Source organism: Lasioglossum baleicum, unplaced genomic scaffold, assembly GCF_051020765.1.
Source record: "Lasioglossum baleicum unplaced genomic scaffold, iyLasBale1 scaffold0021, whole genome shotgun sequence".
NCBI classification, from domain to species: Eukaryota; Metazoa; Arthropoda; class Insecta; order Hymenoptera; family Halictidae; genus Lasioglossum; species Lasioglossum baleicum.
In genome coordinates, this window is record NW_027469081.1 from 1,705,097 (window position 1) to 1,724,750 (window position 19,654).

At 35.1% G+C, this 19,654-nt stretch overlaps 1 protein-coding gene across 6 annotated transcripts in view; it reads right to left on the reverse strand.

Moving 5' to 3' along the window:
- Positions 1-19,496, reverse strand: part of Mnb (minibrain) — a 52,536-nt gene extending 33,040 nt beyond the window's left edge. For 2 of the 6 annotated variants that reach the window (XR_013011250.1, XM_076445037.1), the window contains exons 1-2: positions 18,669-19,496; positions 8,634-10,117 (exon numbers count right to left, since the gene is read on the reverse strand). Coding sequence is in view for 5 of the 6 variants with exons in the window: in XM_076445037.1 (XP_076301152.1) it covers positions 8,634-8,793 (160 nt within the window). In the remaining variant the exon portion in view is untranslated. Of the gene's footprint in view, positions 1-8,633; positions 10,118-10,406; positions 10,566-16,440; positions 16,567-18,294; positions 18,436-18,455; positions 18,634-18,668 lie in introns of those variants that run through there. The other 4 variants (XM_076445039.1, XM_076445040.1, XM_076445041.1 and 1 more) reach the window with 4 other exon arrangements.
- Between the last annotated feature and the right edge of the window lie 158 nt (positions 19,497-19,654).

Here is a 19,654-nt window from a genome sequence, read left to right on the forward strand (position 1 = left end):
TTGAAAGAGGAAGACAAAGAGATGATTGTGGGGAGACAGACTGCCAAGTCGAAAATACATATCAGTCAGTAGCCGGCCGAACAGTCCAGCCTAAAGTCTTTGAATTTTTCGAGAGTCGCCGATCAGGTATCAGTCCAAAAATGGATCCCGCTATGCTATGTATTGCCAACGTGATTCGCTGCTTATAAATTCGGCTTCCTCTTCTCTCTTGCCCGTGATACATTTATTTTCACGTGATCCGTTCACCGATTATTATTTCCGTTTTACAAAATGCTTGTTTATTGCCAATGCCAAACAACATTAAATTTTTAATAACACACCACCATAAGACGTAAAGCTTGTGATGTTATAGAAAATGTTCAACACTTAATTAGTGAACCTTCAATAAATTTGATATAGTATTTATATACACAGTAAAATAAATTATAGTTATAATAAATAGACACGGTTTTTACGCAAAATAAATATTTTCTAGCTGAATTGCAACAAACTCGAGTGACATAGAAATTGATTTTCTTTCTTAATATGTTCAATATTATTTTTAAATTCTTTTAGTGTTCTTACTTTTTAAATTACATCTACTCATTTTTGTCATACACGCACAAAATTCGCTGTCCAGCGAATACATCGAGCAACAGGCTGTTATTTGGAAAAAATGTATGCTTGTTTAACGTTACTGTTGTAAATAATACGCAACAACCTAACACAACATTATTATTAACCCTTTTGCACTCGAAGTTCCAAAATCGAGATATTTGTTTCAACTCAGATAATTTTTCGTTCTATGTAATCTTTTTTTACATTGTGCACATCAAATTAAACCTGTTTTCTTATATATAAAAGTTGAGCTTTTTACAATTTATAAAATACAGACAAACTTAATAATGTTAAAACTGTTTTGAATAATGAAATGCCATTTTTTAGTGGCGCCTAAGACTCGCCATTCGAGTGCAAAGGGCTAAATTCTCTAAATGTTTGTTTTACTTTACATTTGAGCTACTCATTCTTATCACAAATCGTATAAAACCTACAGTCTAGTTATCACTGAACTAATGCAGTATTGAATATAGAACAATTTCCACGTTCCCATATTTTTACGAGACTAATTCAGTCTTACAATTAGATTCACTGTATTTCGGAATTCAACTGCGCGACTCGGCGGCTGACGTACGAATAACGCGCCGTTCCCAACAGATGGTTTTCTGCTAGAACCAGCTGCAACTAAAAGCTCAAATTTGGTCTGATATAAGGCAACAGATTAATTTTGAATACTATATACGTAATAATACAATGGACCAACATTCATAGCATTTAAACGTTTACTTTAACAAACGGTTTTCATTTTATTACATACAGCTAATATAATATAATATCTTGAAAATACGGTTAAATAAAAAGTAACAAGATTATAAATTTAATTGTTATTTCTCCGAAACGGATAGACTTTTTGAAAAATTTTTTTTGAATAATGCATTGTCATCCAGTTCTAAGCCATGTAACCGATTTCAAGTCTCTAGCTCGTCAGGAAGTTAGTTTAAAATCAATTGCAAAATTTCCCACCGAACAGGCAAACAAACAAACAAACAAACAAGAAAGCAAGCTAATAAAAACGTGGTAAAATTGAGGTACAAATTGAAGATCGTGGTCCGTATTTTTGGTTTCGAAAAAAAAAGATAAAAATCGCAGCTCACTTCTAAGAACAGGCTATAATAATTAATCACATGACATTTCGATCGTAATTAACTTCGGATATTATTGTTTTATTTGATCTCAGTGTTATAACTAGACTGCGGAGTTTATTTATGACTAGACAGCGGATCTTTGAACTCGATGAAATAGAAATTTGTTCTTAATATGTTTAATAGGTAGAAAATAATATAACAGTATTTCTAAATTCTTCTAAAAAAAATTTCTAGGTACAACTGTGAAGACTGTTTTTGAAGTAAACGCTGGTAGCGAGTATGTTAGTATCCATGAGCATTAACGCGAACGATGAAATCATAATTTATTAGAAATATATGAAAACTCGTATGAAGTTCATAAAAGGATGAACAGAGAGAAAGAATACCGGAAATTATCAAGCATTTAACGATGTAATAATTACTGGAACTAAGCTGTACGATATACAGTGTGTCCTATGAACTCTGCTCACCCTAAATATCTCAGTTACTTTAAAGAATACGCGAAGACTTACCGTTTCCGAGATACTTCGACTTTATTCATCCTATATTTATCAAGTTGTACTAAATAAAACTCTATTTTCATTGGTAATAATTAGGCTGCGGATCTTTATGCAAAATAAAAATTGTCAGCATTAATTGCAAGAAACAGAAAACAATATATATATATTACGGTTCTTAAATTCTTTTGATCTGTACACAATTTCAAATTGCACCAAATTGCACTCGTGTTTTTCGACGAATGCATAAAATCCGCAGTCCAGTAATAACATTTATAGATCGCAAATAAATAAAAATCGCACTAAACTCCGTCGAGTTTGATGCTTCAGCATTTTTCGAAAATTGCCAGAAGCCATGAGAACGCGTACAGATCCGTAGTTATGAATAGACTGCGGATTTTATGCATTTATGGCCAAGATAATTAAGCACAATTTAAAGCGGTGGACATATTAAAGAGATTTAAAGACATCAGTGTGTCGGCTTCAGCTTAATCAGATAATTAAAACAAGAAAGAAATTTTTATTCCGCTCCGGTGACTTGCAATCAATGCAAACATTGTTTACTTTGCATAAAGATCCGCAGTCTAGTTATGAAACATGTTCGAAGTGTCGAAGAAGATAGGATGAACAAAGTCAAACTGTTTCGGTAAGTTTTAGGACAGTTCTATCAAGCATAAAAACTAAAGTGACATTCGTACGATATATTTTTAATTTCTTTTATTTTTCGAACATTCCCGCGTGTTGTTTGAAAGAACGAAGACATCTCAGGTAGACAGAGTTCGTGGGACACACTCTGTATGCGATCGTAGAAACCGCTAGTAGAGTTTGTCTCAGCGATTTAAAAACATCCTGTAGAGTCGCAGAGGTTCGCTGAGGGTGCCTTCGGCCGTCACCGGTACTTTTCCATTGGCCAGCCTTTTCTGAAGACTCCCGGAGCCGGTAACTCTACTATGCTCGCTCGTAGGACCACTAAAGCCTGCCTGAGGAATGACCGGAAATGAGTAGCGCGTATTTCTAATCGCATCCCTTCATCTTTGCGGATTAGGATGGTGACTTTCAATTCCGAAGATTTCGGCATCCGCTTAGCGTCTTTCGTTACACGAGAAAATACTCGGAGCCTACAACTGTTCGCTAAAATATCGAGATTTTCGTCTACACTTTCAGGTTCTTCACTTCAATGTACAGCACTGATTACGAGAAACAGGAAGTAGGGTAAATGTACCGATTACTTATCAAAAATAGATATTTTGTCCTGAACGAATTTGTACAATTCGATGAGAATATTCTCGTTGGCGAGATAAACGAAATTGTCGATCGTTCTCATATGTATTTTGTTAAAAAGGTAAAATTAAGACCATTTTGTCTTCTGTCTCGATCACCAATATATTGCTTTAAATTGCATACGGGAAAGTTTTATTATTATTTGGACACCTGCTTCGATACGATAGAAATATAAAAAGAAGTTTGTCTTGCCGTTTTGATAAAAGAATTAAGCCCTCAGCATTACGTACATTAAAGTGAACGAGAAGCTCATTACTGCGGAACAACAATCGCTAGGAATGTCCCTAATACTGCGGGTGTCGATTGCAACTAAATACTTGAACGAAATTCTTTCTTTGAACACTTTTTAGCTAAATGACTGTGAAGTTAGTCCGTAAAGCTTTCAACAATCAAATAGAGGAATGTCCCCTAGCCCTGACTGCCTTAATAGCAGACTAATAAACACTGTCATACCCACAATATCAATTAGAGGTATCGAGAAGATCCACAATTAAAGTAAACTATTCCTTACTGTTTCGTGGATGTAGGAAAACTTTTAATAAATCACTCGTGCCAATTAAACAAATTCGAAAAAACCTTTAAACTGATCCATTTCTTAATAATTCATTGAGATTATACATTTTCGTATTAATAAGACACGCATCTTGAAGATTTTTAATAAAACAGCAACTGAACTTTTCGATGAACGAATAACTCGAATGAATGACTGTTAACACGAATGCTGAAGTTGTTCCTTAAGTCGAATACACAATAAATACGATAAAAGTCGAAATTAATCGATATATTGATAACTATATCCTTGTTTAATCGAAAACTCATATCAATATTGAGGGAAGATTTGACGTAACCAAAATCTAATTACTGATTACTTCATATTGATACGTATAAGTGTTGATTTTTAAATGAAAAATTCATAGTTATCCAACCTTATTATGCGTTTTCAAAGAATACCAAATTTAAATTTTCTATTTTTTAGATAATCGATTCTATAAATTCTTTTATTGCACCTTCATTTTGTGAGGTATTATCGTCTTAGCAGTTTCTAATTAATAGTTTAAAGAAACGAGCAAACGCATTATAGCAAAGACATTCTCAGTTATAGCTCGTGTTCAAATATTTTAACTTTTACTTCCTTTCTAATTGTAACACAACTTTTCATACACTGCACATTCTAACAACTGCACCGCGAAATTAATAAATTATGTAATATGTAAATACATCAAATACGTATTACATAAATTGATTACGTAAGGCGTAACGCAAAGGTTGCTAACGGTTTCATTTCACGTTCACGTCGATAATCTCCGAAACTGGTGAATCAAATGTTGATCCTGATTTTCGTGAAGTAATTTACAAAATCACTACTGACTCGATTGATTAATCGCCGTTTCGTACACTCTTTCTGAGGCTATAAGAGCACGCTATGGTTAAACGATTTATTATACAGGGTGACAAGAAATAACGGAGTTAATCATTTCTTATTGTAATTCTGTCAAATTGACGAATTTTGAAAAACCAAATAATAACAACCATAACATGGACCTTTAGTATTCATATATTTAAGAAGTTTCGAAATGGCCACCCTTTGCGCCGATACAGAGGCTCAAACGTGTCTTGAAATTTTCGGCAATGGGCCGCAGCTCTTCTGGCGTCATTCGGTCCCACTCCCGGTACAGAGATTTTTTCAGTGACTCCAAATTTTTATGGGACCGAGCACAGGCCCTGGCCTCCAAAATCGACCACACGCTGTAGTCCATCGGGTTGAGATTCGGTGAGTACGGCGGCCATTCCACAGATGTGATGAAACCTGGAAAATGGGATTTGCACCACTCCTCAGTCGTTTTCGCCCTGTGGGCCGGCGCGGAATCCTGCTGTAACGTTCATTCCGGATCGCAGAGGTGCTGTTGGGCCCACAGAAGTACGACAGCTTCGAGAATGTCCTGTCGATACACTTCTTGGTTGATTTTGACCCCTTGATCCACGAAAACCGTAGCAAATCCCATTTTCCAGGTTTCATCACATCTGCGGAATGGCCGCCGTACTCGCCGGATCTCAACTCTATGAACCCCAGCGTTTGGTCGATTTTGGAGGCCAGGGCCTGTGCTCAGCCTCGTAAAAGTTTCGAGTCGCTGAAAAAATCTCTACGCCGGTTGTGAGACCGAATGATGCCAGGAGAGCTGCGGCCCATTGCCGAAAATTTCAAGACACGTTTGAGCCTCTGTATCGGCGCAAATCTCTCGTCTATGTTATGATTGTCATAATTTGGTTTTTCAAAATTCGTCTATTTGGCAGAATTATAATAAGAAATGTTTAGCTCCGTTATTTCTTGTCACCCTGTATGAGCTAATCGAATCGGTTGATTTGAACGTTCCCGAGATTATCTTTCTTCGGTAAATAATCGACACAGGAAATTGCGATGAGCCAGATCAAACACAACCACACGGATGTGCTTTAAGGCTATTGCAATATCATTTCCTCGGAAACTCAAAAATTTGCAGATACAATTTGATTGACTGCAGAATTTAAAACGGGATTATAAAGTCGAAAGCCATCGTATCCTGATGCAAATATAAATGCCTTGCTGTGCAGTTCTAGATACCTTTTGAACGCGTTATTATCAGGCTGCGGAAGTTCATGCAGATTCACTCAAATTTCTATCTTTCGTCGACACTCTCAGAAAACTAAACACAAAATAAAACTGCATTTTAGCCCGTTGCACTCGGAGCTATTTTAATTCTACAGTAAAAACTCTTGATCTAAACCGGATCCTCGGGTCCGTGCTCCGACATAGATATCGTGTAGGGCTGCTAGCTTTTTATGACAACATAACACAGTCAATTAAACCACTAAATACAGTTCAAAGTATATGGTGTTTAGCATTATTTTAATCAGAAAAATACCGCAACTAAGTTGGCAAAAGTCTCATAAAAAATAATCAACATGAAATGAATTTACACTTTACACTGCTCGGCAACCGAGATAGCTCGAGTTTCCTGATCCCTCGCGGTGTATGCCCCGCAGTGGAGGGGGTAGGCGAACTGACTAAGATCGTACAGCTCTCCGTCCGGCTTACAATTAGATCAAGAGTACTGTAAAAAGCAAATTTTCCTTCCGACCTAGAGTATTTTCATTTTATACCATTTTTCCCCATTTGATGAAACTGATTCAACTAACATATACAATACTTGAATGCTCAGTAATTTATTTATCAAGATTTGTGAACATGCTTTTCAAGATAACTGTTGCAGACCCATTAGTCTTTCTGTTGTTCCTGATGCAATACTTTATTAGTTCAATTTAGTCGCCAGAGATAAATCCTACATGTTGCAATCGTATCGCTAGAAATGCATATGGTTCTGCAATCTAATTATTATTGTTTAAGTAATGTTCAATAGACTGCGAATATCTTTATGCAAAATAAAATACGTGCTGCATCGATTTAAAGGAAAAGGAGCCAGACAGGCATTTCATTCTTTCTTTAATCGTTGCAACAAGCTGAACTCATTTTGCAATAAATGCATTAAATCCACAGTCTAGTAATAAATGTAATGAATTGGCCGTGAAATACTTCGGCAGCTCTTCAAATTATTCTATTAACCAAGTTCGATCTTTATTCGATTTGATGATTATTATTATCTCCAGATTCATATCATCTTACTAGAAGCTATTTATTGCTATCGGTATCGAAATAATTCGAGATAGGCCAACATGAAAAATTCGTAAGTCAAACGGGGAAATCCTGTGGAACGGTGAACGTGGCACAAGTGAAAAGAAAAAATAGTAAAGAAGAGGTGTACAGGACAGATGGAAGTTAGTGTCAGTGTTACAGTAGTGCCCGGTTAAATTTACATAAAATCTGCACGGTTAAATTTACATGAGTCCGCCCCACTCGCAACGGCTAGTGTCTTAAGCTCGACGAAGCTAGCTCGCTAGACAAGAGTAGAGAATAAATACAAAGTTTGGAATGCCACGACTGGAAAAAGAAAATATGGAATAAAGAAAATTTGATTTTCAGTAGCTATCGTCTTTTCCAATGGATGGCTGGGATTCTTCAGATTACAATGAGCTCAAGCATGAAGTAAATCGGACCATTTTGACCGATTTGATATGGAGCACTATACGTCCCAATTTTGTACAGTAGAACCTCGCTCGTTGCACGAAACGAGACCGAAACCGTGTGCAAAAATCGAGGTTGTATAACGAAAGACGTATCTGATCAGAGTAATTCATAGCGTCGATCTTCGTTTGTTTCTTCTCAATCCCCACCACGAGGTCCAGAACCTCGAACATCTGGTAGTGGGAGTCGCTAGTATGCAACGAACGAGGACTCCGTGCAACAAACGAGGTTCGCCTGTACATTGAACGATCAAAATGATTCGATATACATCGTGTTTGGACTCATTTTAACCGGAAGAATCTCGGCTACCAATTGGTACTACAACTGCAAAGGTAAGACGACGATTGCTCAAAATGAAATTTCCTTTTATCTCTTTTCAGTCGCGGTGTTCTTTTGAAATTCCGCTCGTTACACCGATTAAACTTAGAATAATATTTTGCGGCGCAACGGTTCGATCAAATTCTACATTATACAGCTATGTTGTAGGAAATTTTAAACGTTTCGATTCGGATGTGAATCAGTTAACGTCCTAAGACCACGTTTTGCTGTCTCACCAATTAGTATATTAATAACTTTCCTCAAAAAGTCTTCTGACACTTGTGTCTAAGGCAGGGCCCGCTAGATAGCCTTACTGATGAGTCCTCTAGCGGGTCTAGGACGAAACACACCACCTTTCTTTTCCTCCAATAGAATACAATTCTATAGCAAAACGTGGTCTTAGGACGTTAACTGATTCACATCCGAATCGCGAAACGTTTAAAATTCCCTACACTATAGCTATATAATGTAGAATTTGATCGAACCGTTGCGCCGCAAAATATGATTCTAAGTTTATTCAAACAATTTACGATCGATAAGAGTCCCTCCTTTGTTACACCGATTCTCTGAAAAGTCAGAGACAAAGGTCGAACCGTGCGTCCGGTCAGTCCTCGGAAAAGAGAGATGTCCTGCTCGCGGGAATTTGACTGCTGGCTCCCGAGTTGATGTAAATTCAACCGTGCGCTGCTGTAATTGAAAGTAACGAGGGCATAATTTTGGACCGATATATATACTCACATTGTTGCTTGTGCCTGGTTTCCATAAGGATCATTTGTTCGTGTTTGTGCCATGCAGCATCGGTAGTATCTGTCCCCGTCATACCCCTCGCAGCTGCAGAGGGTGGTTGGATACCCCCACGGCCCCCACCGCCTCCGCCCCCGCCGCTTCCATACTCCATACCAGCGGCACCCTTACCCTTCCCTCCCACCCTTTCACTTCTGCCCACGGCAGTCTTCAGACGCTCACAACATGGGGCACGCCAGCCCTCTCAATACCGCTTCACAACGCGAACCCTCTCTCCCTCTCCCTCTACCCCTGTCTCTCCTCTCACTCTCTCTCTCGCTCGCTCTTTCTCTCTCTCTCGCGCGCGCACTATCTCTTTCTCTATTTCCTTCTTTCGCTCTTCTCTACACTGCACACTGCCCCTCTTTTTCTCTTCCTTCCTTCCTACTTTCCTTTCTCTTCGATTCTTCTTTCCCTGGGTGTTCTTTTTAACGGTCTCTATTTCTTCTTGCTTTCTTTTCTCAATTAACACACCCTCGGTTTCCCGGACTTTTTCTTGTTCTTGTCACAGTGCTTGTTCTTCTTCTTCCCTGCTGGTTTCCCTCTTTCTTGCTTTTATATATTACTCTCGTTTGTACGATGTCTCTCTCTCTCTCTTTCTCTCTCTCTCTTTCTCTCTTTCTCTCTCTCTCTCTTTCTCTCTCTCTCTCTCTCTCTCTCTCTCTTTCTCTAGTTACTCTCCGCGAAAACTTCTCTCAGTTCATTCAAATCTATACTAAATCACTAGCCGCAGATACAATTGCTCTAGCTGCAGAAGAAACGCAATTGAATTTGGATAAAGAACGTAGAAGCGAGACTCGTTAATCGTAACGCTGTATTCCTTTCCTTCTTCTTCTTCTTCTTCTACTTCTTCTTCTTCTTCTATCGTCTTCTGTTGCCACTTCCCGTTTCTTGGTTACCAAGTGGTCCACCCCTTTCGCACGATCTTCTAGGAGAGAGAGGGAGAGAGAGAGAGAGTGAGAGAGAGAGAATGAGAGAGAGAGAGAAAGTCCTCGGAACCTTCTTCCGTTCAAGGACTTCTAAACGTCTTCTTGCTCGGTTCCCTTCGTTCCGGCGTAGATGTATCGCCTTTTCTCTCATACGAAAAATAACTCTTATTTACAGACACGCTGAGTCTTTTTTTCTTTTTCACTCTCTCTCTCTCTCCCCCTTTTTATTACACGATCCACGAGTGCGTGTACTCGTTTTCGGTCACTCCTCTCTCGTCCGGTTCCTCTCGTTCGCGAGTTACTTCCCGTCCTTTCGATTAAACTTTGTTTAGCGTCTCGCAACGATGCGACGCTGGTTCTCGCTCTCTTTTTTGTCCTCCTTCCTTTCCTAGTTCCTTTCTATCGCTACAAGCCGCTACCGTCTCTTTCTGCTTCGCAAATTTTCCTTTCCAACGGCAAAATCCCTCACTCGGTTTCGCTGTCAATATCCATCATCCTCGATGTTGGTGTCTGAAAACCAAAACGAGAAAACATTCGATTAATTTCTGCGGGTAGATGCCATAGTTCCTCGTTATCTGTCTCGATTCTTTCAACAAGCTACATTATTAGGCTCCCCCGGAAGTTCATTTGGTTTTCGATCAATGCGCGCAATGCAAGTTCAATCGAGTTGTATATGCTAGTATTATTTAACAATGTTAAACATGCACACTAAGAAAGAATCTTTTGGGACAGCCTAATATTTTCACCCCTTGCACTGTCAATTGCCAAACTAATCGATGAAATAAAACTGTATAATTACTTAAGACATGAAAATATACAGGGTGGTCCACACAACTTGCACACCTATAAGTACTTTTTTATAACGAATGTCCAGCTGCAACGATTGATGTATTAAGAAATACCTCATTCCATTAAAAAGAAAATGAAGTTGACCTTCATATGTCCTTTACGCGTCCAGCTGTAAAAAAAAATAAATACACTACATAATGTATCCCTTCAGACCATGCAACTTCTGTATACAAAACTTTTTCGTGCAACGCATACATTGGAAGTTATTATAGATGTGCAAGTTGCGTGGACCACCCTGTATAATAACTAATGTTTGAAAGAAAACACTCGAATTGAGAAGCATAATGTTTGCATTGTGGCTTGTGTGCATAATGGTTGACGAGACTGTGTTTTGAAAAGTTCAGGTAATATGAAAAAGAAACATATTTACACAAGTTCGAAAACTCTTGCATTCCGAGCACACACAAGCGTCGAATATATTTTTTAATATGTACTAATATAGAACGTGAAAATAAGAATTGCAGCCACATACTTTTAACTGCTCGTATACACGTAAAAAGTATATAAAATGCCTATGTTCAGATAACGAGACAAATACCGAGCATTATTGTAGCATCTTCCTTATTGCTAATTTAAACATAGTCTTTGTTCTCGCAGTTTGCTTTCTAAATGTGTGGTCGCAGAATAGTGCAACGCAACCACCAAAAGGTTCTCGAACGATTTAATTTCTATTACGTTTCTTAACAGAGTATTCTAGATAGAATAATTTAAATCCTCCAAAAGTAAAACAGAACATCCAAAATTAATTTTATTAACTTTCCCATATAGTAATTTGTTGGATATATATTATATGTACTTTAAACGGAAACATTGAAAATAAGTAATGAAGTTACATAACTCTCCACACCTTTTCGCTTCGTTTTGAGGATCAAGGTCAATTGAAGGTACTTTATTACGGGTCGTTGAACCCATCTTTTTAAAAGGACTACAATGCAGTAACAAAAAAATATACGATGTAACTCGAAAAAATTAAGGTCACCCTGACATCTCACAAAATATAAAGCTTTAAAAAATCAAACTATGTTTTTCTAATGAGCCCCCTTGCATACGATAAATTTCATTTCAAACATTTTTTGATGGAGTTAAGAAATAACGAGTTATTTCACACGTGGTAATTTTCATTGACTCGCCCTAAAGTGATAATAATAACTTATGCGATACAGTAAAAGCAATAAGTAATAAAAAAAATGGGGTAGCTTTTTGAAGAAAGTTTTATTAAAATGAAAGTTTAGGGGGTAAACGATTTTTTAGAAAGTTTTAATATAAAATATATGCAGTGACTCCAGACTATTACAACAATAGAGTCCTCCTCGGTTAGTAGCCATTTTGTAATTATCAGATCGAGCTTAGTCGAGCATGAATATATATATATAAAAAAAGGAAGATAAACTCTGTACGGGACTCGTTGAACAACTTCCGGTAGTTCAAAGCGTGCCGACGTATCCCGTCGTCTCAATTATTAATCTGCAACGAGTCCTTTCTACTTCTCATTATATTTTCCCTAAACTTTCAAGTTCTGCACATAAAAACAAGTTCAAATCTTACACTTTGACTACACGTGATTCAACCTGTCACAAAGGGAATCTACATGAAACATTCTGTACACGTTGTGAAAACATAATAAAACAGTAAGCAAATAAATTTTATCGACTGACACGTGACGATCTATTTCGCAAATTCTCTTTGTTCGTGTGATTAGTTGAACTCGATCCACATTGGCAAGATGTAGACGACATAACCTACTAACCAGTGAAAAGTGTGCTTTTATGAGAGTGAGAAGCGAAGCGAGATGTCTATTACTTTTATTATAAATGTTTATGTATTATACAATACACAGAGACAAAGATTAAGGTTATTTTTACAAACGTAGAACTATAAATTGAGAATTTTGTTTCGTAGTCCATCCATTATTAAAAGGATTAAATAAATTTGTGAATTTAAAATTTACCCAAAATTGAAATTCCATAGAAATCATTTTTCTGCACATTTAAGAAATACAACCTCCTCTTCTCTACCCTTTCACAACTTCTGTACTGTTCCATTCGGGATAATTGTAAATTCGGAAAGATTATGCGAATTGTTATTTCCCGATAGCATGACATCGTTAACCACTTCAACAATTTCCAAGCACACGCGTGTTCTATGAATGACGTTCAATGAACTTTTGATCAGATCGATATATTTGTAAATAGTCCGACATATGGAAGGCTAAGTTAGAAACTGATACACGCGTGCTTATAATCCGCGAGAAACTTGTTACGAAATTTGTGTTACACGTTCATCCAACTTTAACCCTAACAAGACGGACGCGGAATTATCGGTGACGTATTCAAGAACCATGTACGTATCTCGTCTACCTTACACCAGTGAACTCGTATTCATGCTTTATGTTTGTCGTTGCATGTTCTTTCCGATCATGCATTCCAATATCTTCGCAATACAAATTAAGATTATTCTGATATTTCACCATAATCGCGGACTTTCGAATTAATAAAAATTAATTTTACTACGTTTGTTTACAACGATTAAACTGTCCTATATAGCAATCCATCATATTAAAAATAAAACGGAGCATTAAACTAGAACTGCACGCTTTGTCTTTTTTTTACAATTACAAATGTAAACAAAAGCATTAGGTGTATTAGGAATTAAAATAATGTTAGTTCTTTTTCCCGAATGAGATCGTTCAAAAGCGTCGACAAAAATTAATCACATCTTTCCGAAATGTTCTATGTGATTAAATAAATAAATAAAATCAATTTCTATGCAAATACGAATACAAAATCACGAACATAATTTTTCCGTCCAAGATTTAATTTTCAAACAATTTATTTGAAGAATACACAAATTGTACCCGCGTGTCATTAAAAGTTCGAACTTTGTGCATTTCTTTGCCACTTCCCATTGTATTTGTATATTAAAATCACATTTCTGGTTATAAATAATTATATTCGCATATTGTGTACGAACACATATAACCGCACTATTATAATAGCATACACAGCAATTTTGGAATAGATTTCGTTAAAACTACGAAATAAATTTATTTATTCTCGGATAATTATGCATTAGAAAATTATCTATTCAAGTACAATGCAAATGTATCTATTTCGATGTTTTTAATGGACAAAAAAAAAGAAGATAATATATAATTCATTTATTTAATTATTTTATACTACTCTACAAACAGTTTTGTCAATATTATTGTTAAATGTTTTTATATAGCGTATGCATATAGGGGATATTCCATAAATTCTTGCAAACGAGAAATACATATGTACATTATTTGTACAGGAAATAACAAAATAGTGCATAAAACACCTCGTTCATTTCGATTAGAAAACAATGGCTGAATAGTTCCATCTAATTCAAAGTTCTTTGTGATGTTTACACACACCACACCGTCAACATCACCCCCCTCCCCATGTTATGATAGTCCGAAAATACATATACAGACTTACGAAGTGGATTATGCTATACTTGGGAAAATTCTGATAACATTTAATTGTAATAATCTAACAGAGTTAAAAATAGATTTCGGCCGGAAGTAAATTATACAATAATTTTCCGACATCGTGCCCAATACTTTTGGAGTATGTCTCGTAAGTAAGGTACCCAATAAGTCGACGGTAAACGTGTCGCCTATTATTAGATGCGTCGTTTCCGCATACGTGCATGTAGGATGCGTTACACATAATCTTGGTTAGCAAAAAGAAATGAAGAACTCCGAATAGTGTCTGATCTTTTGATCATACTCTTTAACCTCGTAAAAGTCTTCCAAGTAATTACAAGAAAACTGTGGCGAACTACGACACAGAATTACAATTATAATCTTCTAATATCAAAGGTATGTACGTATAATAACAAGAAACATTAACTATTACAAAGACATATAGCGACAAAATTATTGGATGAAGAATTTGTACACTTGTTTCATATTCCTGACACGCGAATCTTGCATGGAGATATGAAAGTTACGACGACAGATCAAGTATCGCACATGAAAATAAGTATTTCAGATAACTCCTATTAATCGAGAGAGAAAGGAGCTTTTCCATAAATTATATCGACAAGGAAATGTTTCTTAATTGTTAACTCCTTTCTAATATTAGAAAGAAATGAACACTTCGTATATGAAATCATTTATTGGAACACGTATTACATCATTCAAAGAAAGCTTAAGCTGTTGCGTAAGTTGATAAGTGACAGTTCAAGTGATACACATATCTGATAGTGCATCTTAAAACACGGAGTTTGAAAATGTACGAATTGTTTGTTTTCTGTAGTAAACTGAGAAATGATCGCTACGCATGTATGTACTTGTAATACAATACAAAAATTAAACACAGCAATTGCTCAGTAGTTACGTAAATGTAAAAGGAAAAGTGAAAGAATCTAATTCGTTTAAATACTTAAAGTATACTTCAGTAAAATCTATAATCTACTTATGTTTAGATTCAATAAATAACAGAAAGTATTGATAAGTTGATTGATATAGTCTGTGACTTTATACATTAATTGTGTGCTTTGAATCAACTTAATTAAGAGAATTGAAATATTGTTTTATACTTTTATGTTTCAACTTAATTTTAAATAACATTATTTATTAATACTCGTACATTTAAGTATTTCAGTATTTCAGTACTGATTTCAGTATTTCAGTATTTCATACACTCGTACATTTCAGTATTAAGTATTTTAATTTTCCGAACAAATAAACTACTTCCCCTCGCAGTAATTGTGGTACAAATGCAATGTAAACATATTTTCTATAAGAAAATGTGGAGACTTTCAAGGTTGATTACGCTTATCAGACTACGTAAAAATACAAAAACCGAGTACCTCTAGAAAATTTTTCAGTTGTCAACTTACTAGATCCATATTGACTTTTACTTTTACTATAGCACATTTACAATTTAAATAGACTTTATTTTCCCCAAAGCAAGTGAATGTGTCTTTGTGAACAATTTTTCTTACAATCAATCATTCAATATTTCTGTTTTTCCAAAATTATAACAACATATTTAATTTACAGACGCGATTCAAATAAATCTTGAAAAAGATCCAAACTGGGATCGAAACGTTAATTTTGTTTGACAATTAGCAAAGTTGCTTTATAATTCGTAATAAACGATCGAACCGTTGCGCCAAAAACATTTAAAAATTTATTAAATAGACTATATCTTTCAAGACAATTGCTCAGTCACTACTAATCGTACTGAAATCTATTTAACGCTAAACCTACCACAGCTGGTCAAGTGACTGGTTTCTGGATTTTGATTTTACAATTATTGAAATTATAATGATGCTTCCACTGGAAATTATTTCACATATTTTGTATCCAAGCTCATAATATTATAAAGATCACAGAAAATCATAAGGCAACACATGTCAGCCATTTTTAGAGCTCGGTAGGCTTAGCGTTAATAGTTAACCTTGTTAAAACCTCTAAAACTGCCTTTAATGGACAAGAATAGTGGTGAAATTTTTGTGGAAACAATTTAGAGTAAACCAACAATTTCATGACGAAAATATTCAAAATATTTCCATGTATGTATTCGCTAAATTAGTTTGCAGTAGAGTACAGCAATATGTAATACATTTGTGCAGATACTTTCATTTTTAATAGCTGGAACTTCTTATTCTTCTTATTCTTATTCAATGTAGAGTAAACCAACAATTTCATGATGAAAATATTCAATATATTTCCATGTATGTATTCGCTAAATCAGTGTAAAATCAATTTGCAATAGAGTACAGCAATATGTAATACATTCGTGCGAATACTTTCATTTTTAATAGTTGAAACTTCTTATTCTTCCATTTGCTTTGTGATATAATCGATTGACGGTTTACGGTGTTCAATGTACGATGCAAACTTATTCCAATTTTTGAGTTTTACATCTAGAATATGTAATACAGATCATCTGCAAACATAAATATGGATAAACAACAGCATTGTATACGAATGTTTCGATACTAACATGGTTATTGCATATGAATTACAGCTCCATCCATATTTGTCATTTATCGATAAACGCATCTCTACCAAATTCTAGTTATACTTCGGTAATTTTAGGAATGCATTCCATATTGTGATGTAAATTAATCTAAAAAAGATATTTAATAATGAATACATATTTGTTTTCAGTAAGACCAATTACAATAGCCTTAAGTACCTTAAAATATCTCCTTGCATGCTTTTAGTTATTGAAATATTTCATGCCAAAACTTAGAACTAACAGTGACAATAAGATACTAAACTATACGTGTAATCATAATAGTATTTGTTTACAGTATTTGCGACATAGTTAGTATCATATATAGAAAAATGGAAATGTTTTAACAATAAAGGCTAGACCTGAATAAGATTTTCTAAGCTCCATATCTTTAAATCACTTTCAAAAATGACAGTCAACCACCGTGATTGAATCCTTGCAATTCATTACGAGTTAAAACTATTTTGTCAACGGTAGAGTACTAATTATACAGGGAAAAAATGTACACGTTTACCTCAATATGCAAAATATACATAAATCGACATTCTCAATGCAACAAACATTTGATGAAATTGAATGTACACTTTTATACAAAGCAGGAGTTACTAACAAATATATTAGATATGAAATTGCTGTACCAGTGTGGTCTATTTTTGTATAAACAATTAATATCATTACCTGTGACAATCAATTTACATTCACATGTTTGATATGTCACATATATCACAAAGAATTGATGTAGTAGTAATTTCGAAAAAATAGTGTAACCAAAGGATTTTATAAAATCTTTCTAATAATGTTGGTTATAATGTATTAAAGGTACCAATTTGAGTCATTTTCAGGAATGTTGTAACTGATGCTTAAGTGAATGTTTTGTAAAAAATCGTGTAATTCGGGCATTTTTGTAAATTTTGATTACATAAATTTGAATGATACGATTTTGTATATGTTGTTTAAAATCTTTACTGTAATTAATAATACTACATTTTTAAATATAAATTAGTCATTTCTACATCTTGTGTACATTTTGTAAAGTTGTTTGACCTAAACTCTAATTGGAATTTCCATGATTCAAGTTCCAAAGTATAAAATCCATTCTAAACTTCGTATTTTATCGTATTTTAATTATCATCATGTTCATGTATTAAACACGAACAACGACACTATAAATTATATGTAATGTATTTAAAATATACTGTGCAATACATTTTAATGCTTGTAATACTATAATCACAGAATTTTCTTAAACAGAACACATTATAATTATGGCATAGTAACAATAAATCGACCTTGAACAAGTATGTATGTTGAATTTGATTCTTCAGCAATAACCATTTATATTTATGTAAAAAATATAATAACATTAACTTTCTTTGAATTTCAATAGACACAATTTCCTTACACTACTTTTATAATAATAAAATATTATCTATAAAATCAACTCACACATTCAAATAGATATTCCGAAAAATTGATTAATATGTTCTATTTCAGATCAGCGATTCAAAGATTGTTAGTAACATAAATAACATTAAATTTAGCTAAATTCATATTGTCTCGCATCAACATTTACTATGTGATACATGTAACAAGTATGAAGTATAAATAACAGGAAAGAAATAATCTATGATAATTTTTGAGGTTAAGTAGTAACGATCACTAACCTAACCTAGAAACAGACATGTCGTACGATATATAATATTTCGAAGTTACGCGTTTCTAGCAATTGGAAACTGTTATAGACAACGATAAATCACTCGCATCAATCAATTTATATAAATAAGTACAAGCACAGTAGAAAGTGTCATATATAATATGCACGGTCTTCAATTCATTTACCTTCTTGATGTAATACGTACGTTTCAGAATACATGCAATTCCACCATTAGAAAACTTAATCTCACGTTTCAACAAGTAAAAATAAAAGAAATCGGAATCTTTTGTTTACAAAAGCGCTTGGCTTACAGTATTAATTCAAAAAATAGAAACAAAAAATATACTTCTCGTTTCATCTACTATCCTTCCCACCTCTCGCTCGTTCGCTCTCTCTCTCTCCCTCTCTCTCTCGCTCTTTCTCTACGCCATCCTGTTTTCTTTCCTTTCTCTCTCTCTCTCCTCTTTGTCTCGAATAACTATTTGAAATATGCATATGCATCGCGAGAACAAATGGCCATGTTCGAATGTAAAAATTACGTAGAAAAATTTCGACTCACCAGGTATTTTTCATTGTCACGCACTTGGTTGCGTACTGTCAAACACTTCACAAGACAGTAGAAAAGCACAGATAAAGTATATTTTTATTCAACAATGCAGTTGAACTGTCAGTGTACGTATAGCCTTTGAAAAATCTCTATTTTCGCCTCTCTTTTAGTTAACGTAAACACAGAATTTCCATTGTTTATATTCTCTCTTGAAATTCTTTAATCGCGGCAAAGGACGTACTTGATACCTTTCCCGTTAGTAATCAACAGTGTGATCGCGATTTATGGAAAAATAAACAGATCGGTGACCACGAAATCAAATGTTAACCGCGCACATGATAAAATCTTCTATCTGTGAGAAACACTGAACAAAAATTTCCGCAGATATATAAGCTCGACGTATGATTCCCACGCCCCTGAAGTACCGACCGTATTTCACACGTGGACACTTGTATCTTTTCGTGAATACGAACGGTTAAAATGTCGGACTCCCACGCCACCACCTTCAGACAATTACACGTAACGGTTGACACTATACCGACACTGTATCGATGACACTATGTGTACAGTACACCACAGCACAATTATTTCGAGTTATCACCGGTACGGTAGAACACCAAATGGATGAGAAACAGTGGGCATATATCACGATCTCCGTCCATTTGTCCACCTAATCACCTGTTATAAGGAAGCAAGCTGATCCTCTCTTTCTCTTGAAATTTTCTTTATTTTTCCATTAGATATTCATGATCGAGACGCGATAGGTACACACTTCAGAGACACGCCGAACATCGAAGTCTTTGTCCGAAAAACGTTCTAACGTGTGCGTGTTGATTCTCGGTAAGTATAGAACTCCTTAGGATAAAACGCGTAAGCATGAGGAATGATGAAAAATGTCAATGGCTACCGTTTGTTTTCTATCATTCGTTCGTTCGGTTGATCGTTCATGTACGAATACGTTGAATCGGGTTTAATCGGGTCAAATCGGCTGAATTCAG